The 27,151-nt window shown below is 37.0% G+C and overlaps 1 protein-coding gene across 8 annotated transcripts in view; it reads right to left on the bottom strand.

Annotated features, from left to right (window-relative positions):
* The window catches only part of RICTOR (RPTOR independent companion of MTOR complex 2), a 150,579-nt gene that overhangs the window by 51,087 nt on the left and 72,341 nt on the right, over positions 1-27,151 (bottom strand). For 7 of the 8 annotated variants that reach the window (XM_062211685.1, XM_062211690.1, XM_062211687.1 and 4 more), the window contains 10 exons: positions 23,490-23,553; positions 19,614-19,740; positions 17,837-18,006; positions 10,825-10,892; positions 8,304-8,371; positions 4,036-4,118; positions 1,628-1,715; positions 1,019-1,109; positions 842-908; positions 622-702 (listed from right to left, as the gene is read on the bottom strand). In XM_062211685.1, coding sequence (XP_062067669.1) covers positions 622-702; positions 842-908; positions 1,019-1,109; positions 1,628-1,715; positions 4,036-4,118; positions 8,304-8,371; positions 10,825-10,892; positions 17,837-18,006; positions 19,614-19,740; positions 23,490-23,553 — 907 coding nt within the window. Of the gene's footprint in view, positions 1-621; positions 703-841; positions 909-1,018; positions 1,110-1,627; positions 1,716-4,035; positions 4,119-8,303; positions 8,372-10,824; positions 10,893-17,836; positions 18,007-19,613; positions 19,741-23,489; positions 23,554-27,151 lie in introns of those variants that run through there. The other variant, XM_062211692.1, reaches the window with a different exon arrangement.

The raw sequence follows: 27,151 nt of genomic DNA on the forward strand, positions 1-27,151 counted from the left end.
GCCAGTATCCCATATGGGCAATGGTTCCAGACCTGGCTGCTCCACTTTCGATCCACCATCCACCTCTCTGCAAATGTGCCTGGGAAAGCAGTGGAGGATGGCCCATGTGGTTGGGCCCCTGCACCTATGTTAGAGACCTGGAAGATGCTCCTTGCTCCTGCCTTTGGATTGGTCTAGCTCTGGCCTTTGTGACCATTTGCAGAGTGAACAAGCAGATGCAAGTACTTTCTCTTTAACTCTGCCTCTCAAGTACATAAATAAATCTTAAAAAAATAATGTAAATAATCTTTTAAAAATTCATGGAAAAAATGGAATTTAAAAAGTTTATTATGGCACAAAAAAGTTTGAAATCCATGCATGAGAACTCTTCAAGAAATGTATGGAAAATATGGATGACAAAAAAAGTAAGTAAGGATTTCAAAATTTTTGCACCAAAATAAACATACTTTTAAATTACATTTTCCATGAATTTTAAAATTTATGAATTAAATACACCAAAGCTTTTTATAATGCAAAGATAACATTCATAAAAATGTAATAAAAATCAACATTGCTATCACTTGTTTTATAAAGTAAAATATTAGAAGCATGAAACACACAACTAGAAGGTACTAAACATACCATATGCAAAAGCTCTCCTAAAAGAATGGTAGCTCTAACTGAGATATGGTCATCACTGTTCGTTATCACTTCAACCAAACCCTTGGAAAAGAAGAAGAAAATATCACTGTAGCAAAATAATAAATAAGAATACATTTATGAATTACATGTTTTTTAGTCAGTAAGAATTCTGTTAGAGAAAATAAAGAAGACAGACCAAAGTAAGGTTTATAAATCTTACCTCTAAAAGTCCATTACGAATAAATGCAGAGAGTATTAGCGCCAAATAATTATCCATGAGATCTGGCCTAGAAATAAATACAGCCAGGAACAACAAATAATATTTCATGTATCACACAGTTTAATATAAAAATAGTAATTGTAATAAATTTGAACTGTTTTTATATTTCAATTCTACCTGGATCTGGCACGGTGAGGAAGAATAGTTTTTGCCTCAGCTGCTACAAAGCCATCTGAAAGCCTCCAACTGTCTTGGAACCTACCTGGATCTAAAACAGTACACAAATTAGGTAATTATAAGAATTAAAAAAAGAATAGGTATCACGGAAACACTTCAGGTAAGTGTAGTACCACAGCCAGGCGGTAACGAACTTTGAAAAGTTAAAACAGAATAAATTCAAGATATATATATATTAAAAAAAAAACATACTCAAAAAGCCTCACTAACTACGTAAATGCACACAGATCTAACTTCCTTTATTAAGAGTCACTTGGCTAAAATAAGGCAAAAATTAGACAATCCAATTTAAGAATTACATAGGTTTCTTACTACATCCTTTCTACTTCGTTGGTTCATCTTTCTATTACTTTTAATACTCATTTATAAGAGGTAGAGTGACAAAAATCTCTCAGCTTTATTTAGGAATTTCAGGTACTACCATACTATGGGCTGAGAAGAAAATGATGTTCAATATGTAATATTTCACCTTTTAGAGATTTTAACTCCATTAGGCAAACCATTTTATAAATTATAACATGAATACATGAAACACACTTCAATACTTACCTACACTAAGCAGTGCTTCTATGAACTCCTCAGTCACAACAGGCAAAGGAAGTCGAAATATATCATAAAGCACTTCAAGCAGACCACGCTATAATAGCAAGAAAATATAGTTCATTGATTTTTATGGAATATGTCTTTGCTTTTATTTATTTTTTTTATTTATTTGACAGATAAGAGTTAGACAGTGAGAGAGAGAGACAGAGAGAAAGGTCTTCCTTCCATTGGTTCACCCCCCCAATGGCCGCCACAGCTGGCGCACTGCACCAATCCAAAGCCAGGAGTCAGGTGCTTCTCCTGGTCTCCCATGAGGGTGCAGGGCCCAAGCACTTGGGTCATGCTCCACTGTCTTCCCGGGCCACAGCAGAGAGCTGGACTGCAAGAGGAGCAACCGGTGCCCATATGGGATGCCGGCGCCGCAGGCGGAGGATTAACCTAGTGCGCCACGGCACCGGCCCCATGTCTTTGCTTTTTAAATATCTTATTCAGAAAATAAATGACAGAAACAAATATTGTGCCACATCTACATGAGAAGAAATAACTTGAATGCTTGCTATTTAAATCATTTAATCTTTTTGATAAATTTTTCATTTTCCCTGTTCTGTACATGATACAGATTTAAAAAGTTAAGGTAATTTCCCCAAGGTCATGGGGCTATCAATAATAAAATCAGGAGTTAAATCCCAGATGATAGGACTCCAATGACCACAGTATGTAGCCTCCTTATCTACATATTATAAAGTCAAATGAATCACCCCAACCTTTTGTTTTTTGTGCTTACAGATCTTTCCATTTATAATCATATCCTTCCATTTTCATAATTTATATACTTTTTTCTTTCACATTTTAAGCAAGGCACATCTGGCCAATATTTTCTAATAACATTTTACAACTTTACATTTGGTTCGTATAAAGATGAGACAGGAAAAAGGTAAAAGAAGTAACAAAATTAAAATAAAGAAAAAACATTAGGGCTGGCGCTGTGGCGCAGTGGGTTAATGCCCTGGCCTGAAGTGCCGGCATTCCCTATGGGCACCGGTTCAAGACCCGGCTGCTTCATTTCTGATCCAGCTCTCTGCTAGGGCCTGAGAAAGCAGTACAAGATGGCCCAAGTCCTTGGGCCCCTGGCTTTGGATCAGCGCAGCTCCGGCCGGCCGTTGTGGCCAATTGGGGAGTGAGCCAGCAGATGGAAGACTTCTCTCTGCCTCTCCTCTCTGTGTAACTCTGACTTTCGAATAAATAAATAATTTTTTTTTTAAAAAAAAGGTTAGAAAAAACATTTTTGGGGCGAGCACTGTGGTGTAGTAAGCTAAGCTTCTGCCTGTGGCGCCAGCTTGTCATATGAGTGCCAGTTGGTGTCCCAGCTGCTCCTTTTTGGATCCAGCTCTCCCCTAATGTGCCTGGGAAAGCAGCAGAAGATGGCCCAAGTGCTTGGGCCCCTGCACCCACATAGGAGACCTGGAAGAAGCTCCTTCCTTCAGATGGGCCCAGTTCCAGCCATTCTGGCTATTTGGGGAGTGAATCAGCAGATGGAAGACCTCTCTCTATAAGACCTCTATGTCTCTCCCTCTCAAATAAATAAAATCTTTTGTTTAAAAAAGTCAATATATAAAAAATAACACTTAAGGGAAAATTATCATTTAAAGAGTAAATTCTTTTTTCTCGAAATTCAATTTGACTTATTTAATAAAAGTTGCTTGCACACCACTAATTAAGGAATGCATCTAACAAATAAATATAAACAAGTCAACTTCAACAAAACCACCAAATTAAAAACTCATCATTAAAATAAAATTTTAGGAGGCACAGATGCAAAAATACTACAACTACTTTGTACTAAATGTATTTCTAGTCCTTGAACATTTTACAGTAAGAAAACCCTTCTGTAGTGTTTGCAATGTTTTAATGAAGAAAGCAAGCATAGTGAAGTTCATATTTTCAATTCAATTTTTAACAAAATCACTGTTCCTAACAACAGCAGTATTTTAAGTGAGTTATATTATACTTAGGGCTTAACTCACCTGAAATAATCTTTTAAATTTATTTATTTTTATTTATTTCAATGAGCAACACAGATCTTCCATCTGCTGGTTCACTCCCCCAAATTCCTGCAACAGCCACGGCTGGGCCAGGCTCAAGCTAGGATCCTGGAACTCCATCAGGGACACCTACTGCTTTGGGACCCAAGTTCCTGACTCATCACATGCTACTCCTCAGGTTGTTCATTAACAGGAAGCTGGACTGGATGTAAAGAAGCACTTGAACCCATGCACCCCAACATAAGATGTGGGCATTCTAACTAGTGTCTTCAATACTGTAGCAAATGCTGACCCCCTAAAATAATTTTTATTTAACTACTAATTTCCTGATAAAGGTTCAGTAATGAAACAATCACAATTACTTTTACTTACCCTTATTTCCATATTTGGTATGCAAAGTACTCCAATTAGTGATTGGATCCCAGAGTTACCAGGTTTACATAAATTAATAATACCTATAGAAGATAAAGAAAAAAAAAATCACTGACTCGAAGTTCACCTGAATTTCCCTAGTAATATGTCATATTATAAAACGTGTGGTATTTTTCCAAGATGTAAAATACTATTTGGCTACCAAAAATGATATTTTATAAGCAAAATATATTTCCAATAGTTTGTATTTCCCTACTGTTTAGAGATTACTCATAATTTAATCATTTGTATTCCTTTTGCAATTTCTGCTTCATATCCAAAAATGTTCATAAGTCTGGCTGCCAGACACTGCCCTGCTGACTGGTGAATGCTGAGAATAACATGGGAGAGAGTGGGATAACGGCCTACCTCCCCTGTTTAACGTCCTTAGTCTAATGTGAAAAATTCTGCTTAATATCTATCTTTCAAAAGTTTAACTATAAAATTATACACACATTAAGAGAATAAGCAACAGACCTGAAATAAATTTTATGGATTAAAATGTTTAAGTTACAAAAGCTGAGTCAAACAATTCTGAAAATTAAAATTACACATCACAAAAGATATGTAAATAGGCAATAAATGCATACAAAGTGCTTAATATTGTTAGTGATGGTGGAAATGAAAATTACATTAATAACGAGATACTAATATACAACTATCAGAATGCTAAAATTAAAAACTCACTACAGCAAATACTGACGACAACTAGAACTAAAACACACTGATAATGGAAGTCTAAAATGTTGTGTGTGTTTTTTTTTTTTTTTTTTTTTTGGACAGGCAGAGTGGATCGTGAGAGAGAGAGAGAGAGAGACAGAGAGAAAGGTCTTCCTCTTTGCGTTGGTTCACCCCCAATGGCCGCTGCGGCCGGCGCACTGCGCTGATCCGAAGCCAGGAGCCAGGTGCTTCTCCTGGTCTCCCATACGGGTGCAGGGCCCAAGCACTTGGGCCATTCTCCTCTGCACTCCCGGGCCATAGCAGAGAGTTAGACTGGAAGAGGAGCAACCGGGACAGAATCTGGCGCCCTGACCGGGACTAGAACCCGGTATGCCGGCGCCACAGGTGGAGGATTAGCCTATTGAGCCACGGCGCCCGCCTAAAATGTTTACTAATTGAATTCTAGTTAATAAAGTATATACTGAAGTGTGAAGATTAACACTGATGAACGAATGAATGCAGGATGGAAAGAAATGTAATATGTAGCAAAATCTAGGTAGTAGGACTAAATGGATAATCACTGTATATTTTTTAAATTTTCTTGTATGTTTCAAATTTTTCATAACAAAATGTTAGGAAAAACACTTTCAAAAACTCACACAGGTCTCTGAAATTTATTACTTCTATTTAAGCATACAGAGGCTGACTATCCTCTACCTGAAATACTTAGAACCTAAAATACTTCGATTTTTGGAATATTTGTATATATCGAAGATAGGACCAAAGTCTAAACACAACATTCATTTATGCTTCATACACATACCTGAAGGTCATTTTATAAAATATTTTTAGTGCATCTGCATTTTAACTCTAACCCATCACCACGGTCAGGTGTGAAATTTTTCACTTGTGGTATCATACCAACTCTCAAAAAGTTTCAAATTTTGAAGCATTTCAGTTTAGGGATGCTCAATTTGTATGTATGTATGTATTAATATACATATTTAAGGCCAGCGCCGCGGCTCACTAGGCTAATCCTCCGCCTGCGACACCGGTACTCCAGGTTCTAGTCCTGGTTGGAGTGCCAGTTCTGTCCCGGTTGCTCCTCTTCCAGTCCAGCTCTCTGCTGTGGCCCAGAAGGGCAATGGCGGGTAGCCCAAGTGCTTGGGCCCTGCACCCGCGTGGGAGACCAGGAGGAAGCACCTGGCTCCTGGCTTTGGATCTGTGCAGCTCTAGCCGTAGCAGCCATTTGTGGGGTGAACCAACGTAAGGAAGACCTTTCTCTCTGTCTCTAACTCTGTCAAAAAAAAAAAATATATATATATATATATATACACACATATTTAAGAATAACTTGGGCCACCGCCGTGGCTTAACAGGCTAATCCTCCGCCTTGCGGCACCGGCACACCAGGTTCTAGTCCCAGTTAGGGCGCCGGATTCTGTCCCGGTTGCCCCTCTTCCTGGCCAGCTCTCTGCTATGGCCCGGGAAGGCAGTGGAGGATGGCCCAAGTGCTTGGGCCCTGCACCCGCATGGGAGACCAGGAGAAGCACCTCGCTCCTGGCTTTGGATCAGCGAGATGCGCCGGCCGCAGCGGCCATTAGAGGGTGAACCAATGGCAAAAAGGAAGACCTTTCTCTCTCTCTCTCACTATCCACTCTGCCTGTCAAAAAAAAAAAAAAAAAAAAAGAATAACTTGTGTCTTCTCTTTGAATTTAGGATCGAAATTAAAATTAAAACATAATAGATTTACTCGCTTAGATCAAAATGTTGTTTCTCTGAGATCAAGGTTTGCAACACCAGCATTCCATATTGGAGTTCAGATTCAAGTTCAATTGTTTTGAACAAATTCAAGTTCAGATTGCTTTGTTTCCAATCCAGCTTCCTGCTAATATGCCTGGGATGGCAATGGATGGTGGCCCAAGTGCTTGGGTCCTCACTACCCATGTCGGAGACCAGGATAGAGTTCATGGCCTTGGCTAGGGCCATACTAGGGTGTTGGGGTCATCTGAGGCATGAACCTCTCCCTCTCTCTTGCTCTGCCTTTCAAATTCAATACCTTTAAAAAAAAAAAAGTTATATTTACAAAAATTAAGAGTGGGAATTTGAGGAATGGTGCTGTGGCGCAGTGGGTTAAAGCCCTGGCCTGAAGCTCCAGCATCCCTTATGGGTGCTGGTTCTAGTCCTGGCTGCTCTTTTCCGGTCCAGCTCTCTGCTCTGGCCTGGGAAGGCAGTGGAAGACAGCCAACTTCTTGGGCCTGTGCACCCACACAGGTGACCCTGAAGAAGCTCCTGGCTCCTGGCTTTGGATCAGCACAGCGATGGCCATTGCGGCCATCTGGGGAGTGAACCAGTATAACAGTCTCTACCTTTCTCTCTGTCTCTACTCCTCTCGGTAACTCTGACTTTCAAATAAAGTAAATCTTAAAAAAAAAAAAAAAAAAAGTGGGAATTCGAGAGGAAAGGGGGAGGAAGGGGTGAAGTGCAGGCAGGGATGGGGGGAGTGTCACTATGTTCCTAAATCTGTATATATGAAATACATGAAACATATAAATTAAATTTTGAAAAATTGTTTTTTACACTTTGACATTGGTTTAAGGAGATTATAGATTAAGAGAGTTGGTACAGGTTATGAAACTGCACTAACATGGGAAACAGGCTGTTAGGTACAAAGAATCATTTAAGTAAATTTCCTTGTTCTGCTTACTGCTACATTCTGTTCATGCTATCCCTCCAGTTGTTCCACAAAATCAAGGAAAAAGGTAATCATTAATATAAAAGAACATGTTTAGAGTTGGTATGATTTAAAAAAAAAAAAAACAGACAGACATAACTTCTAATTCTTAAAAAATGTGGGACTACTAATGGCCAATAACGGTTACTTTGTATTTCTGATATCATTACTCTGTGTTTTTGTATTGTCTTCCTTGTTTTTTCTATTTTTGTTTCTGTTACTTCCATTTTATTTGAAATGTAGAGACACAGAGGTAGAAAGGAGGAGGTCTTCATCCACTAGTTTACTTCCTAGATGCCCACACCAGCCCAAAGTTGGGCCAGATCAAAATCAAGAGTGAGGAACTCCACCCAGGTATCTTGTGTAGGTGGCAGAATCCCAAGTAATTGAACCATCATCGGCTGCGATCCCAGTGTGTGTGTTAGGAGGAAGCTGGATAGGAAGCACAGCCAGGACTTGAACCAGGTACTCTAACATGGGATGCACGCACCCCAAGCAGTGTCTTAATCCCTGCATCAAACTGCCTACTAGACTACTTTTAAATGACAAACTTTACTTACATATACAGCTAATGTTCAAATTTTTCTTTGTTTTCTTAACATATCATGTCCAAGTAATTATTAGCACAGTGACTTGCAAACAATTAACAAGTATATTTATACTGAAGACAATACTAGCTATTTTCTATTGGCTAATATAAATTTTTTCACTATATTTTAATAATTTTGTAAAAATCCCACTTGTCCTAGTAAAATATAGACTAGATTAAAACAGACTTGGAAAAACAGACATGTTTTTCTTCCTAGATGTTATAAAGTAGCCTAAATAAACCTACCTGCCCACGACCGGAATGTCGCTATGATTCCCATTTTACTGGCTAGAAACCGTGCTTCTCTGTCTTCTCTTTTGGGGAATTAGAGGACAAGGAAATAAAATGTTAAAATGAGTTTTTTGGTTACCATATCAGAATAAGAGCAATTTGCACATGAAATTAAAACAAGACATCAAGAAAGAAAACAAAGATCGGATCTATTCCACAGAAATTATTTAACTATAAATTGACCTCCAACTTAAAATTTACAATACAATTTAAAATAAGTTTTAAATTCTGCTTTTAAAAATTCAGTTCTATGTTTCCTATTCTTTTTAAAAACTAGTCTTAAGTGAACTTTAATTAGGCATTAGAGAGAATACAAGTCTGCTTAATAATCCTGTGTCTCAAAGTCGACTCAAAATTTTTATCTCAATTTGATTGAGCATTTCCAATAGGCAAGCTCAACAATTTATAGTCATTGAAATATTATAACACAACTATAATATTACTAACATCACCAGCCACCTTCCTCAGTAATTATGTATCCAATGGTCTCACTTTTATACAACAATTATGACAGTTAAGCAACAGAACACTTACAGTCACTAAACATTTCCCAAGGTTGGCTTATGGTGTTTCAAAACTTAATAGAAACTTTGCAACTTTATTTATGCTACCTAACCACTATCTGTATCCTACTAGCACACTATTTATTTTTTCCTGTGCTATCATTTTTTTCTTTCCCTAAATATTTAATGGTTGTGAAACCACAGAGAACAGAGCAGGAGGAGTAAAGTTAAATGACAGAAGATCAGATTGGATAGCAAGCAATCAGTCTGCAGAAGAATGAAAAGCTAAAAGAAAGCAAAAACAGACTAAGCTCTACAGAATCAGTCAAAATGAAAATGTATCAGAAACTAAAATAGAAGGAGATGAAGTAGAAGGAATGATTGGACACAATATGATTACGTTTTTTAGCGCCCCTTCTAGTAACAATGTAGGTGACTTTCTTATATTGATAGGCTGGTAATTCATTTCTATTATATAGATTTGTAATGTCTTTAAAATCAGTCATTTCCCTCTTGCCTGGTCATAATGTATCCTTATTTGGCCTGCTACTCACCTGTTCATACTCCTGAAACTTAAAATACAGAGTTATATAGGACAACAAAGATTTTAATAGATTTCTTCAATCCCCCAATTTAAAAAATACTTAAGTTCCTCTCTTGTTCACTGTGGTATGTACAATTCTAAAAATGGTCTTGACATAAGACTTGATCTCTGAATCCTGTGATTATGATGAGACGTCAGTCATGACTGTGTTTATATTTATGTCATACAGCCTTAGCAGAGCGTAAGATAGGAAGATCATCTAGCAGACTATCTAACTGGAGAGCTTTCTCTAGTAGGCCCAAGAAGAACTAAGAGAGCTTCAAAGTGCTAGTAGAACTCCAGGCATTATCGCTCCGTTTGAAGAAGGAGGGAGCAGTATGCAGAGAATGTGAGTGGCTTCTAGAAGGTAAGGGTAGCTCTAGCTGATAATCAACAGGAACCGAGTTCTGCCAATAATACAAATAAGCTTGGATATGGGTTCTTTACCACTGTTTACAGACAACCTTCTGATCTACCAAACTGTCAGCAAATAAACTAATATTTTAAGCCACTGTATTTGCAATACTTTGTTGTGTAGCAATAGAAAACTCATATACACTCCATCAATAAAGAGAATTTCCAAATCTCCTAAGTATGGGGCTTAGTTCCAGTTTGTAACTACAGGCAGCAGGAATAAACTTGAGATGTCTTAGAGGACATCTGTTTTGACTTCTTAGTTCATAATGTGTAACAGGGCATTAATGAGTCCAAAGTGATGGTCGTAATTAAAGATAGGAAGGCACGATTTTAGCTCAGGAGAAAAGCAAGAACAAAAATTTCCCACTATTTAGACAATTTTCTAAAATTTAGTAAAGAATTAAAGATACACTGTTTTTCCGAATAAGTCAATGTCTGCAGTTCTACAACCCTACTAGAAAAATGCCTAACATATTTAACAATTATACCTCTGCACACTCTCCAGATAATCTAAATTTGACCTCTGAATCATTTATTTATGAAGTTACCTCTGAATACCTAAGGTACATGTGCTTTTTACTGCACCCCCTTTATTATCCCATTAATTTACTCTCAGAACTCCAAATACTACACCCTCCTGCTGACTCAATTTGTTTTAAGGATACTCTCATTCTGTTCCCTACTGGTATTCTATTCTTTCAGTGTTGTTTCATTGCTTCTCAATATAATTGATGCTAACAATACATGCAATACAAACCTAATAGATTTTCCTGAGGCTGAAATACAGAATTTATCTTCAAATTTCCCAAAGCTTTCTTTTTTCAAACTACAATTAATTATGAGAAAAATGCAATATAATTCCATGAAATAGATTTACTTAAACTCAGATTTTTCTGATACTACATGCCATCAGATAAACGTTCTAACAATAACACTCACATCACCTAAATTATTAGAAGCCAAAAGTACTTACTTCAGCTGTCCTTCAGCTGTATCTGGACTATGTCTGTAGTGAAAATCAGTATAGGGCGCTAAAATTCGCTAATTTAAAAAGAAGAAAAGTCTTCATTATAAAATGTATTCTTTCTGTAACAAGCTAAAATTAATTCCATTTCTCTGTATATCTAATTGAGTTCACTATTTAGGGACTTATTTCTTCAAACTCACCAAGGAATATGTCCAATTGGTGATTTTCTTTAATGTCCAAACTCATTTTTTGAACTTTTCGCTTAAGCTATAACACATGCATCTAAAGCTATGCACAAATCATAAATACACAATTCAATGGAAATTCTCAAATTCATCACATTCTTCTAACTAGTACCATGAAAAGAAAACAGTATCGGTGTTCTCAAAGCCCTGTCATTATCTCTTTGTAATCAGTCACCAATATAAGCATCATCCTGACCTCTCAAACTATAAATTAATATTGTGGTTTTTGAAAACTATATGAATTGTCTTTATTTTATTAACTACATTCTCCTTTTGTTTCCCAAAGTTAAAAAAAAAAAATATCCAGGTAATGTCTGTGTGTTGTCCTTATGCTGAGCAATCTTGTTGCAATTCACCCGCCACTTTAGAACCACTCTACCAAAGTCACCAAGCTTCCCACTTACCTATAGCATTCCTAAGGTCATGAATTTTAATTCTAAGTATTTTTTAAATACAGAAGACATAGTAAGAATTACTTTTAACAGTCAGTATTCTTTTTTATTTAGTCATACGCTCTTATTTACCTTTTCCAGTACTCTTTACTCCTCTCTACATTTAAGTTTGCCCTACATCATTTTCCTTCTACTTGAAGACTCCCTTTAGCCTTTCTGTGTGACTTGTTTTTTAAAAAATAATAAATATTTATCATCCCACTTGGTTTCTGCACATCAAAGATCTAGGAAACAAAGATAGGGCATTTGCCCCAGTGGTCAAGCAGCCAGTTGGGAGGCCCACACCCTGTATCAGAGAGCTAGGGCTCAAGTAATGGTATTGTTTCTGATTGCAGCTTCCTGCTAACATGCACCCTTGGAGGCAGTAGGCAGTGACCAATTACTTGGATTCCTGCCACCTACATGGGGGAACCTGTATTGATTTTCAGGCTCTCAGCTTTGACAGGGCTGTTCCCTGGCTGTTCTGGGCATTTGAGGAGTGAACCAGCAGACAATAATTCTATCTCAGTGTCTCTTTCAGAAATATTTTTAAACAGAATCTTGCAGAGCATTAGCTACATGGCTGTGGTTCAGGGTTTTACAAGACTGTAGTCAAAATGTACACCAGAACTGCAGTTACCTGAGGCTTGACTGCAGCTGGAACACTTGCTTCAAGATGCCTCGTTCACAAGGTGCCAGCTGTTGGCAAGAGGGCTGAGTTCTTCACCATGTGTACCTTGCATTGGGTTGCTTTATAGCATTCTCACAACAGAAAAGTAATCTAAGACAGAGCAACATTTCTCTTAATCCTCTCGGGTCTTGTCTTGTTTTTTTCTGAGCTTAAAAATATAATGCCTAATTGGTTTCATAACAAAGTTTTGACCATTGCTTCTTTCTGCCAATTTTCTCTTTCCCAAAAACTATAATTATTGCTATTCTCTTTTACTCTGTTCTCTTTTCTTTCTTCTTTACCATGCTTTACAATGGTTTTTTTCACTGATCTTCTAGCTTATTAATGATACATTATCCAAATTGAATTTTTAATTGTATTGATTCTGAATTCCAGGTACTTTGTTTTCAGTACTCAAAGTTCCACTTGATTCTTTTCATACATCCAATTTCATAGTGAAATTCTTTATTTCATGTATTTTCTTCTTCTTTATGAACAAATTAATCCAGTAAGTTCCAAATTTTTAATTCTGTGAATATTTCATCAACATAGTATTTATTTCAAGGCTACCATAAGTGGTGTATTTATTATCCAATTTAAATTTTCAGAGGTGTTCTTTGTATAGGATGACAGGATACAGTGAATTAATGATGGTTGTTTTAAAAATCTTTTTCCTCCATCTATATTACACGTGACCATATTTCTATGGATTTTTTTCTTCGGGGTTTTCTGTCAGGTAGTTACATCTTTTTGTGTATTTGGAAATTTCTGATAGAATGTCAGACATGGAATGTTTTTATAAAAGGCTCCAAGTGCTGTTATCTTCACTAGACAGATAGAAAAGGGGGATGAACACTTCACCCTAATCACTGAGTTAAACAGACTATACTGTAAATATGACACTACGGAAAACTCTGGTTTTCCCATACTCCTGAAGTATGACTCTCCAATGCTTCCAATAGAGAGCTCATCAAGTATTTTCCTCCTTAACAGTGGAACTGTTTTGTTTGTTTGACATATAGTCAAAGTTTGAGCTTAGATCTTCAGTTACCCATCCAAATGGCTTCAGAATTTGGTAGATGCCAATATGAGTTGTTTTTTTTTTTTTTTTTTGACAGGCAGAGGTGGACAGTAAGAGAGACAGAGAGAAAGGTCTTCTTTTTTTGTTGGTTCACCCCCCAATGGCCGCTGCGGCCGGCGCACTGTGTTGATCTGAAGCCAGGAGCTTCTCCTGGTCTCCCATGCGGGTGCAGGGCCCAAGGACCTGGGCCATCCTCTACTGCACTCCCGGGCCACAGCAGAGAGCTGGACTGGAAGAGGGGCAACCGGGACAGAATCCGGCGCCCTGACCAGGACTAGAACCCAGTGTGCCAGCGCTGCAGGTGGAGGATTAGCCTATTGAGTCACAGCGCTGGCTGAAACATCAAGTTTTGTCACTTCAGTGCCTTAGAACTGCCAATAACTCTTCTGACTTTCTGATCCCAGTCAAAAGTCAACCTGGATTTTCAGCTTCTAACTTTACCCTGGATCATCAAACAACTCCAGGGGGAAAATGCTGCTGTATATAACCAGTGCAACTTCACTACTGCCAAGATTTTCAGTTTTTGCCCATGGCCACTCCTCTAGATAAGCCTATGTTTGTGATGACAAGAAAAAGAGCATATATCCATTGTGCTTTTATAAAGTTTCGATATTCTAATTTTTTCTCCGAGTAAATTTTTATTTTATTGAATGTCTGGAGAGTACACCAGACTTGTCCTGGGAGTTTCTACATCTCTAGGTTGTCACTCTATACTCATGTGATTACCCAATATTCTAGCCTTTTACTCAGACCCATGTCATATCTTCAGCTCCAACCTCATACTTAAAATTTATAAATGCCAATTCCCCAAGGATATCTGAAGCTTTGGCACAATTTTCAAAGAATCGTTCATCTCTAGAAATGCATTCCCGGGCCGGCGCCGTGGTTCAACAGGCTAATCCTCCACCTTGCGGCGCCGGCACACCGGGTTCTAGTCCCGGTCAGGGCACCGATCCTGTCCCGGTTGCCCCTCTTCCAGGCCAGCTCTCCGCTGTGGCCCGGGAGTGCAGTGGAGGATGGCCCAAGTGCTTGGGCCCTGCACCCCATGGGAGACCAGGAGAAGCACCTGGCTCCTGCCATTGGATCAGAGCGGTGCGCCGGCCGCAGCGCACTACCGCGGCGGCCACTGGAGGGTGAACCAACGGCAAAAGGAAGACCTTTCTCTCTCTCTCTGTCCACTCTGCCTGTCAAAAATAAAAAAATAAAAATAAAAAAAAATAAAAAGAAAGAAATGCATTCCCTCTGGCGGCCCTTACTGTTTTCACAGTTCTACTATGCTTTAAATATATGATTTTCCTAATGGTTTAGTTTTTCTAGCTTTCCGCAGAGTGGATGCTAGGAACTATTCCATACTACCCAAAATTTGTTCAAAAAACATTTTTTAATTTAAAATTTTAAAAATTAAAACTTACAAATCTTGCAGTTTTTCTAAAAAGATTATTAAATAAACTTTTTCTTTTGTAATCAAAGCCAGGATAAACTAGAAAAGGGATTTCATTTTTATTAAAATTTGAGTTAATTAACATAGCCATTTTAATAGGAAAAAGATTTGATTCTGACAATATAAAAGCATTGGTTCATTTGTATACAGAAAAGGAAATAAAAAAATTAATTTAAACTTAAAAATAAGAATGAAGACAATATTCTCCCAACAGTAGACTCTATGATGAATATGATAAAGTAGATGATGATGAATATCCAAAGCAACCATCATTTACTGAATATTTATGATATTCCTGGTATTTCATGTAGATTGAAATTACTAAACGGGAGTACCTGGAATATTGCCTTACTCATAATAAGGTTTACATGAATGCTGCTGCTATTACTAACATTACATTACTGTTATTTATAGTATTTAACCTTCAGTTTCCTAAGGTGAAAACTTTTTCATGTTACCTATGAAAATTCTGAGTCCAACAGAAAGTAACTTATAAGGTCATAAAGCCAGTAGGTCATACAGCAAAAAAACCAAACCAGATTTATATAACCCAAAGTCTATGCTCCCAATTTCTGCGCTGGATCTTAAGGAAGAAAAGAAGCGATGCTTGTGGCTTTAAAGAATAAGCCATAAGCAAAGATAGTAGTATACTTAAAAATTTACCGTAACTGTTGAGTGTGCTTTTATTTTCATTTATATAAGGGATTTGCTAATCTGCTATACAATACACAGAAACAATATATGTACTTTTTATTGTAATCTTGTCAATTTTATATAGTTTGCCTACTTGAAGAATATTATACTTATGTTAATGATCATAAAATTCTGAGGTGTTTACAAAAAGTGCCCAAATAAAACCAGGACTGTAACATTTAAATGAGTTTCATAAAATGGTTTACAACAATAAATCTTTTATGAGAGAGGCAGAGAAAAGGGAAAGACTGACAGCCCAGAGCCAGGAACTCAATTTGGATTTCCAAAATGGGTAGAAGTAACCCAGCTATCACCTGATACCTCCTAGAGCACACATTATCAGCAAACTGGAATCAGGAGTGGAGCCAGGACCTGAACCAAGGCATGCAGGATGGGATGTGGGCTTTCCATGTGCTGTACTTAACCACTATGCCAAATGCCCACTCCATGATATTTTATACCTTGCATAATTTCAAACCTAAATATAGAAAAATATTCTACTTAAATTTACTCTGAGTACTATCTGCCATGAACAACAATATAACATATTCACACAAATAAAATATAGAATATAGTATATGGGGTCGGCATTGTGGACAGCAGGTTTAAGCTATCACCTACAATGCTGGCAACCCCTATAAGTGCTGATTCAAGTGCAGACTGCTCCACTTCCAACCCAGCTCTCAGCTGTGCCTAGGAAAAATGACAGAAGATAGCCCAAGTACCCGGGCCCCTGCCACCCATGTAGGAGACCCAGAAGAAGCTCCTGGCTCCTGGTTTTGGCCAAGCCCAACCCCGGCCATTGTGGCCATCTGGAGAGTGAACCAATAGATGGAAAATCTCTCTCTCTTTTTCACTGTCTCTCACCCTATCTTTCTGTAACTTTCAAATAAATAATAAATAAAAAAAAATACAATGTGTGGTAATTCTGTTCCAACCTCCACTATATACTTTTTTTAAAAATTTATTTTATTTATTTTAAAGACAGAGTTGGGGCCAGCGCAGTGGTGCACTAGGTTAATCCTCTGCCTGCATCCCATATGGTCACCAGGTTCTAGTCCCGGTTGCTTCTCTTCCAGTCCAGCTCTCTGCTGTGGCCCGGGAGGGCAGTGGAGGATGGCCCAAGTGCTTGGGCCTCTGCACCCGCATGGGAGACAGGGAGGAGGCACTTGGCTCCTGGCTTTGGATCGGCGTAGCTCTGGCCGTGGTGGCCATTTGAGGAGTGAACCAACGGAAGAACACCTTTCTCTCTGTCTCCCTCTCTGTAACTCTACATGTCAAATAAATAAATAATCTTTAAAAAGAAAGAGAGAGAGAGTTACAGAAAGAGGTAGACACAGACAGTGAACCATCCGCTGGTTCACTCCCCAGATGGCCGCAATGGCTGGAGCTGCACTGATCCAAAGCCAGGAGCCAGGAGCCTCTTCTCAATCTCCCACGCGGGTGCAGGGGCCCAAGGATCCAGGCCATCCTCCACTGCTTTCCCAGGCCACAGCAGAGAGGTGGATCGGAAGAGGAGCAGCCAGGACTCAAACTGGAGCCCATATGGGATGCCAGCGCTTCAGGCCAACGCTTTAACCCACTGCACCACAGTGCCAGGCCCAACCACAGCACCAGGCCCAGCCACAGCACCAGCCCCCACTATACACGTTTTTACAAAGAGGATATGTAGTAGCCTTATTACTTTACACTAATTATCTGAATTAGTAAAAAGAAAAAATTAAATGTACAATATTTATTTATTTGAGGGACAGAGATTGAGACATATACACACATATACACACCCCAATAATCAGAAAGGTCAGAGAGATAGCTGGCTTATTCTGCAAATGCCTGCAACCCCTGGCCAGGCCTAAAGCTGGAGATAGAACACAATTCAGTGGGAGGAACCCAACTACTTGAGCCATCCATTGCCATCCACTGTGTGCATCAGCAGGAAACTGGAGTCAGGAACTGGATGCAGGAATTGAACCCAGGTACTCTAACATGACATTCAAGCATCTTAACCACTAGGCTGAATAGCTGCCCCAAATGTGTTTGTTTTTAAAAAATGGGAATGTACTTTCTTTCAAATGTATCTTATACTTGCTAACAAAGTGCTACTAAGGTCAAAGAGTATAAATAATGATTACTGAATAGTCTTTAATTAGCATGAGCTATTCCAATGCTACTAATAAAATGGTTATAAACAAAAGTTTAATATAATCTTACTTTTATAATTCCCTTAGCAACTTTTCATAGATAATACAAAACAAGCTTCACTTTTATGTTGACAAAATGTTTTTGGGAATACCATTTATATATCATTCCAAACTGAACTGAGCTGGGAATAAACCAGTCTTGTTAATTCAGGTTTTACATAACACTGCATCTATTAACTTTAAATTTTCAAAGTACCAATATACTTACAGTCATATTTTAAAACCAAAAAAAAAAAAAAAAAATTAAAGCTCCTACCTCTAATTCTACATCAGCTCGAACATACTGTCGAGTCTTTGGATGATTAAGGAGATGCAAAATAGTAGTGATGAGTGCCTCATTTATTCGACTCAATTGGCAATCGATCACATTTTTCAAGATGGTGTTTAGTCCACCTCGAAGGGCCACCACTTCTGGATTCTGAAGTGCTAAAATAAAAGAGAAATACTTAACATATTATACTGGAGGTAATTACAAAAAGTAATAAGAAACATGGGCTTTTACTTTCAAACTTAATTTCCTTTCTGACTTGAAATCTAATTAACATTTAAAAGAGGTGGATTGTAAGGTATTTAATAAGAGTTCCTGAATATATTTAAACCTATCCAATCCTGATCTTTCAAAAGTCTTCTAACAATCTTCATATGCTTTGTCCATAGTTTTCTGGAAAGATTTTTCTTTCCTATTACTTGCAGGGAGTAACTGATACAGTGAGGACATTACCCTTGTATCTGTTTCAGACCTTTTGTTTGATTTATAATGTAACTTTAGATTTTGTTTAAAATGGTGTACTTTGTTTCTCTCCTGTTTATTCTCCCAGGTGAAATTTAAATGAAGTTTCTTCTCCTATATCTTCTAAAATGAGTTGTAACTACATACAATAAAATACACAGATATTAATGGTTCAGTTCAATAAATTTTGAACATCCAGCACTTGTAACCAACACCTACTCACAGTACACAACTTCCATCATCCTGTCAAGTTCCCTAATGCCACTTTCCAATGAGTTCTCTTTCATTGCACAGGCAACCACTGTTCTCAGGGCTACTCAGATTAGTTGTGCCTTCTTGAGAATCAATTTGACAAATTCAAAAGCCAAAAGTGCTGCCCCAAACACATAAGCAAGTCATACACATTTCTTATTAAATTTGTTATATACAGTTTTCATTTGGTAAAGTATCATTTTTTTCCTATTATTCTTAAGATTGTTGAAATACAAAATACAGGAGGAGTGGGGCAGGGAGAGACAGAGACACAGAGATTTCCCAACCACTCTTTATCCCAAATGCCCACAATAGCTGGGGCTGGGCCATGCAAAAGTCAGGAGCAAGGAACTCATTTCAGGTCTCTCACATGGGCAGCAGGGACTTAATTACTTGAGCCATCACCACTATCCTGCCAAGGGTACTTTAGCACAAAGCTAGAATCGAGAGCAGAACTGCAGCTTGAATCCAGGCACTCTTTTAGGGATGCTGGTGTTATAGCCAGCATTTTAACCTCCAGGCCAAATGACTTCACTTCTCTTTTTCCATTTATGAGTTACACTGGTTTATTTGCTCATTTATTTGCTTCATTACAAGTATACTCTTTGAGAATTGAAAATGAATCATGATGTGATTGGAAGGGGAGAGGGAGCGGGAAAGGGGAGGGTTGTGGGTGGGAGGGAAGTTTTGGGAGGGGGAAGCCATTGTAACCCATAAGCTGTACTTTGGAAATTTATATTCATTAAATAAAAGTTTAATTAAAAAAAAAAAACAAGTATACTCTTTGTAGAAAAGTTGAACATGAACACAGCTTTCAAGGCATCCTATACATTGGCATGTAATCAAATTTTATTTTGTTAATTTCCTTTATCACATTTTGGACTTCTCTGAATCAATAGGTACTGTAGATAGTACTTAAAAATCCTCAATTACGAAGTTTGATTCTCCTTTTGCTTCTTTAAACTTCTGATATGAACTTACATAAAATTTATTAAAGGCATTAGGAAATGTTACACATTCTAAAATTGTTGTCACTTGAGAAAATTCTGACCTAGTTCACAGATAATAGCAATGCACGCTCGCACCATTCTGTCCCTTTCTTGAAGTCCATCATTTCCAACTGCTATTAATGAGTTGGCCACAGAACTAGGAAACAGGGAAGCATTCACAGTGATCATCTGTAACAGAGAGGAATCAGAAAAAGTTACTAGTTTTATAACACATTTTTAAACCTAAATTGTTCATGTTGAGGTATTTAACACCACAGAATAATTATAAAGCACAAATTTTAATCTTTTGCTTCATATGGATACTTCAAAGGATTAATAAAATAACCCATAAAAATATTAGTAACAATTACAATGAAAAAGTGTTTGATATTTTCCTAATATCCAGACTATAAATCAGTTACCAATAAGACCTAATGTTTCTGCAATTCTAAGTTACTCTAAAATAAGACTTCTCCTTTACAGCTTTTCAGTCCCTAGACAAAGCAAATCACTGATGACAACAGCAGTCAACACACTACGAGAACTGTTACATTCCTGATTCTTTTTCCATATATAATCATCACAAGTCTGACCACTTACCTCACGAACTTCTTTTTCTCTACAACTTTTCCCCCATCAAAATGATTGGCAAAAGCCCTCACTCTCTCACTTTGCAGCAACAGATGCCTAAAGAGCATTAATATTCCAGTCTGCTTTTTTAACACTTCACAAGTCCTGACGGAAACAGTACATATCTAACAGAACTTGAAAGAATCTCACATTCAATAAAAGGTTTTTCAATTGGCAATAACATAGCTGGAATACTGAAAATAGTTAACATACATCTTTGGTTTAAAAAATAAATTATGTATTTAACTACTGTTCAATAAAGATTACTTCGCAGACCAAGTCTTTAAAAGTAGTAAGTCTTTGAAGCACGTATAGAAGAAATGTTTTCTTTTGTTTGGGTGGTGATATTAAGAGAAATGCATCTGTTTCAGATGTTACAGTGTTGATAATCCTACTGGAAAAATAAAGGCTGTGCTATGAAACAATTACATGACTCAATAACCAAACGAACGATATACAGGTAAGTCCTATAGAGGCTCAAAGCAAAGATCTCTACTGGGTTTACAGTAGTTGTAAGCCCTTTAAAAGTTGCATAAATAGCACTCACATCACAAAGTTCAATTGAAATTACAGGATACATTTATGGGGCCAGTGCTGTGGCGCAGTGGATTAACACCCTGGCCTGAAGCACCGACATCCCACTGGGCACCGGTTTGAGACCCGGCTGTTTCACTTGCGATCCAGCTCTCTGCTATGGCCTGGGAAAGGAGAAGAAGATGGCCCAAGTCATTGGGCCCCTGCACCCATGTGGGAGACCGGGAAGAAGCTCCTAGCTCCTGATCGGCGCAGCTCTCGCTGTTGTGGCCAACTGGGGAGTGAACCAGCAGATGAAAGACCTCTCTCTCTCTCTCTGCAACTCTGACTGTCAAATAAGTAAATCTTAAAAAAAGAATACATTTCCACATTCAGAAGATAAATACTTTTCCAATAACTGTAAAGTTTATAAGTTTTTACACTCATTTCTAAAACAGCATTTTGCATTCATCAAAGAATGGTTAGATAATGCATTGAGGAAAGAGAAAGAGAACAAAGGTAATGGATCTTCCTGGATGAAAAGGTTATATTAATTTGTATTTGAATACTTTCCAGCCTATTATGGTGCTTATAATATCTTCAGGGGCCACAAGAGCACCAGTTCAACCCCTGGCTGCTGTACTTCCAATCCAGCTCCCTGCTAATGCACCCAAGAAAGCAGCAGAAGATGGCCCAAGTGCTTGGGGCCCTGCCACCAACATGGGAGATGCAGAAAAAGCTCCTGGCTTAAGCATGGGCCAGATCCAGCTGTTGTGGTTATTTGGGGGAGTGAACCAGAGGATGGAAGACCTCCCTCTCGGTGTCACAGGAGGCAGCTTAACCCACTGTGCCACAATGCCAGCCCCCAAATATTTTATATAACTGATGTGAATTATTTGCTAAATAATCCAAAGAAGGAAACACACATACACACACACACACACAGAATCTCTCTCTTGCTTTTTCTGTTGTGACCATTTGGGGAGTGAACCAATAGATACATCTCATTTAATTCTTTGAATCCATTTGAAGTTATTTTTTCTTCTGAAACCTATTTCTAGAGCAGCAATTCTCAAATTGTGGGCTAGGAAATTCATAAGCTATTTTCAGAGGCCTGCAAAATTAAAGCTTTCTCCATAAAAATACAGAGACATTATTTGTCTTTTCTTCCACAAGAATATATATTCAAGTTTTCTAGAGGTCCAGTTTCCAATAAAAACACAACAGACTGAATGCAAAAGTACAAATATCCAGATGTTTTCTATCAAGAGAAAGATTCACAAAAAACTAAAACAATAGCACTCTTCTCACTAATTTTCTTTTTTGGGAACATTTAGTTATTTTCATAAAAATATATTTGTTTATGCAACAGATTTCTTGTTTTTAATATATTAATATACATTTTAACTTTAATATGGTAAATACTGACATATTCTTCAGAAACAAATTTTATTTCTTGAGTTCTCAGACATGGAAGTCAAAAGGATTTTATAAACAAAAGGTAATAAATCTAATTTTTAAATTCAAATATAGCCAAATCACATTCCTAACATGAACAGCTTACCTGCAACAAGTTTCCAAATCTCTAATTTTATTTTTATTAGAATTTCAAAATTCTTTTAAAACTTAACTCATCCATTTACTTGGTCCTTACTATGCCCTCCTATGGGTACTATTACTAACCACAAGGGAGACGACTGGAAATAAAGGGGAAAAGGGAGACCTGAATAATAACATACAAGCCAAAAAGTCCCTCATTCTGGAGCATGAACTGAGTTCAAACGGAAGAAGAAAAAAAGCTAAAAAGTTCAACTGCTATGATAAATTTAGACATTCCTACATTAGTAAACATATACTGCAGGATTCTCGTTCATGCTAAATCAAATCTACTCCCAGTTCACTCTCTTCTCCTCAGCCATTAGATCATATTATACAACAAAAACCATTCCTTCATTGAAGGTTTCTTATGAGAGGCATTATGAATTATAGTTAACACATTCTGTTACCTTTAATCACGTACAGTGACTTAAAGTGCTTGTTGTAACTGCACATATCCAAATCAATCTTTAAAATAAGTTTATAACTATAGGGGTCGGCACTGTGGCACAGCAGGTTAACGCCCTCGCCTGAAGCACCGGCATCCCATATGGTTGCCGGTTTGAGACCCGGCTGTTCCACTTCCAATCCAGCTCTCTGCCATGGCCTGGGAAAGCAGTACAAGATGGCCCAAGTCCTTGGGCCCCTGCACTCACGTGGGAGACCCAGCAGAAGCTCCTAGCTTTGGATCGGCACAGCTCCAGAAGTTGTGACCAACTGGGGAGAGAGCCATCGGATAGAAGACTCACTCTCTTTCTCTCTCTCTCTCTCTGCCTCTCCTCTCTCTGTGTAACTCGTTCAAATAAATAAATAAATCTAAAAAAACTATTTAATAGTTTAGTAACTTGCATCTGTTCAATAGTATTAACTACATAAATACATTAAGAGAAAATCAGGATGAAGAACCAGTAACCTTCATTCTTCAATACCTTATCAAAGCAATAATTACACACACATCTTCTGAAGGAAGAAATATTCTTTACAGTGAACATTTTGTAAGATCATCAGAGGTATCAACAAATCACAGATTAATTACACAAAATATTTATTCTTACTTCAATCTATTTAATTTATAATTAAGTTTAACAAAAATGTTCAATGAAAATTTAATAGATTTCAAAAAGCAGCCTAATCTAAAATTGTAAATATTTAAAACAAAAAACATCAATGTCTCTTTTATTCTCACATATAGAGCATACCTTTCTGACTAATCGAAGTGCTTGTGTCCTCTCTACCTCGTTGCTCTGTTGTATGTCAATGCACCTAAATAATACACAAAATATTAATCATTGATAAAATACTATAACAAAACTTTTTTGTATCATACCACTAGATCAGACCCATTTTGTAATTTCAATATTGTATGTTAAAAATATAATACATATTTTTTCAGTACTAGTTAATATTTAGTTAACTTATATAGCTCCAGTAATAAATGTCTGTCTTTAAAAAATATTTCATTTAGAACTTCAGGAAAGAACAATATATCAAATAATTTATAGGACATTAAACTACAAAGAATCATAAATATACTTACAGAGCAAAGTATCAGAAATCTACTGAAAAAATATTCACCTATCTCTGGGGCCTAAATTTTACATGTCACTGACCAAGGTAACTGTCTTATACAATCCAAAAAGCTCTGCATTACCATGGCATAATTTAAACTTTGAATTCACATCAAAAATTGGTGCTGAATCATATCACTTATCTGACATTTATATGGAAGTATAATTTTTATTTATTTAAGTGGAAACAGTTCACTATTTGAATTAATACTTGTATAAACAGTCTGCTTTTCAGAAAAGATTTCTTCTATCTAAATAAAATTATTCTAAGACAGCTCTAATAAAGGGTTCGTGGATACAGAATTCCACATCTGGCCATTACAGACAGGTTTCAACCAGATCAACTCTCCTGCCAAAAACAAAAAAATATTTATGAAACAACTGTTAGAAGGGCAATGGAGAATAGTCCCTGCAAACAGAAGCATGGAGAGTTCTATGGTCAACCAGGCTTTCTCCCAAAGGGCATCTGTCAATCCTCAGTCTTTGTACATCGAGTTCTAGCAAAAAGCAAAAATCTGACTTGGACTGGAAGGGCAGAAGTTTAACATCAGAGCAGTCAAAGTGGCAAGGACTTGAGGGACAAAATCCCCAAAAGAAAAAAAACACAAGAAAGTGAGCAAAAATTTGCATGCAAGGTTCTAAGACACGGACCAACATCTATGCTGTGCAAAAGCAGGAGGAGCCTCTAACAAAACAAGCAAAGCACAGAGAAAGTTAAGCAGGTACACAGTACAAAGAGGTTAGAGTTCCAGGCTGGCCAAGGGAAAGAGGTTCTGCTAAGTATCTACAAATAGCCACTTTTGAGGAACAAAGGCAAAGCTAAAACAACATTTCAAAAGATCAGTAATAAGCCAACATTCCAAAATAAAACTCAACTGTCTTAAAAGGAAAATAACAGGATTCCGAATCAACAATTTTCATGATCAATGTTCACATCCAATTAGATAGTATGAATCATGATTTAAAACAACTAAACAGGCAAACTAAACGACCACGAAGCAGAAACCAAGGAAAGAAAATGACAACAGAAACAGAATGTATGTAGATGCACTCATCATACTGTCAGAGGAGACTTCAAAATAACTGTTTATAACATGCTCAGAAAAACGGTAGAGCAATGAAATCAAACAGAGATACAAAATTCTTAAGTAAGAGTAAAGTAAATCCTAATAACTGAAATTAAGAATTCAACAAGCAGGCACCTGACCTAGCAGTAAAGATGCTGTCAGGAACCCCACAACCCACACTGGAATGCCTGGGTTTGCTCCCAGCTCTGATGCTGATTCCAGCTTTCTGAAGATATGGATCCTGGGATGCAGTGGTGATGGCTCAATTGACTGAATTCCTGCCACCCATATGAGAGCGATGGGTGGCATTCCTCACTTCAGCAAACTGCCACCACCTCCTCCCCACTCCACTGCTACCAGGGAGCAATCCAGTAGACTGAATACTAGTGCTTGCTTTCTCTTTGATTCTTTGCCTCTCAAAGGCATAAAATAAAATAACTAAATAAAAGATTGGGCTACTAGCAAGATGGAATAGGAAAAAAGTCACAAGTAAGTAAAAGGTGAGTACATTGAAGTACAAAGATAAACAATAACAATGGCTGAAAAAATAATAACAGTACCAGAGCCATGTGGGACAGTGAAAAGATCCAACAAGTGTACAGATGAAGTATCAAAAGGTATAGGACAAAATATTTCAGAAAAAAACTTTCAAAGCAGCAAGAAGAAAAAAAGATTTATCACTGACAAAGCACCACCAAGAAGGAAGACTATTTATTATTCAACACTAAAAAATAAAAGAAAAAGGCAGAGATGACAACTTACTGAATATACAAATAAATAACAGCTGGTGGTAAAAAGTCTTTAAACATGAAGGCAAAACAGAGGTATTTACAGAGAAATAGAAGATAAGAAAATTCATCTCTGGTGGATCTGTACTATAAGAAATGGTAAAAAAAAAAAATTCTCAAACAGAAAGAAAGTGATCCAAGAATAAAGTATAAAAATGCAAAAAAGGGAGAACACTTGGTGAGTAAATAACATAGGCAAATATATAAATTCCAATGCAAAACAGTAAGTGGACTATTTTGTGGGGTTAAACATATAGAGAAGTAAAAAGACGAAAAGTATACATTTCCCGTATTGTTCTGGTAGCATAAAAGTGGTAGACATTAAGATATCAAGGATATACATTTTAATCTCCAACTCAAGTACTAAAACACTTCAAACCAAGAGCTTAATAAAAAAAGGAAAGTAAGTTCTTGAGTATCCAAAAAACAAGAGAAAAATGTAACACGAAAACAGAATACAAATAGACAGCAAACTCAAATATACTAGATAACTAAGAGGACACATTCAAAAACACATTTAAAATGCAGTTGATACAGTCCATAAATCATACATAATATAAATAGTTTAAATATTCCAATTAGAAGATAAAGATTTTCAAACTAGATATAAAGAAGAAAAACCTATTATGATATTTATACAGGAGAAATTTAATGTAAACACAAAAAGAAAGTGAAAGAATAGAGCAAGATGTATCATACAAAACCAAACAAAAGGCAGTTATATAAAATGAACACTTAGACAAAAAGTATTACTAGGAAGAGAGACATTTCATAATTACAAATGGATTAGCCTCACATAAAGGTTTAATTCTAAATACAAATGTAACATCAGAAAAAAATATATAAAGCAAAAGCTGACATGTGAAAAAAAAGTATCAATAGCACTACTTTTGTTAAATCAAGACCATAATATTAAAACTACCCCCCAAAAACAAAGCCCAGCCATTGAGTTTCATTGATGTATTGTACTAATTAGTAGGGGGAAAAGAAGGCACATCTTACATAAATTCTGACAGAATATAAAAACATGGCAGCACTTCTCTACCTGTTTTATAAAAGGAACACACTCTGATACCAAAAACAAAGGTATTAGATCAAAAGAAAAAGAAAGGTAAATACTTATCATAAACATAGTAATAAAATCTATAAAATATTAGCAAGCCAAATCCAATTCTATGTAAAAAGGACTAGATATAATGAATGTTAAAGAATGAAAACTAGGAGAAAAAGCCTACAGAATGTATCAACAATGGTGATATACTGAACATCATCCACTTGAGTTTAGAAGTAAAATCAAGTTGTCCACGATCACTATTTCTGTTCAGTGCAATATTCTAACAGGAACAATAAGGGAAGAAAAAGAAAATAGGATAAAAGGATTGGAAAGAAATAAAATTAATCATTTGCAATGAATGTTTATGTATACAGGAAATTGAAA

Source organism: Lepus europaeus, chromosome 15 (genome assembly GCF_033115175.1).
Source record: "Lepus europaeus isolate LE1 chromosome 15, mLepTim1.pri, whole genome shotgun sequence".
Classification (NCBI taxonomy): Eukaryota; Metazoa; Chordata; class Mammalia; order Lagomorpha; family Leporidae; genus Lepus; species Lepus europaeus.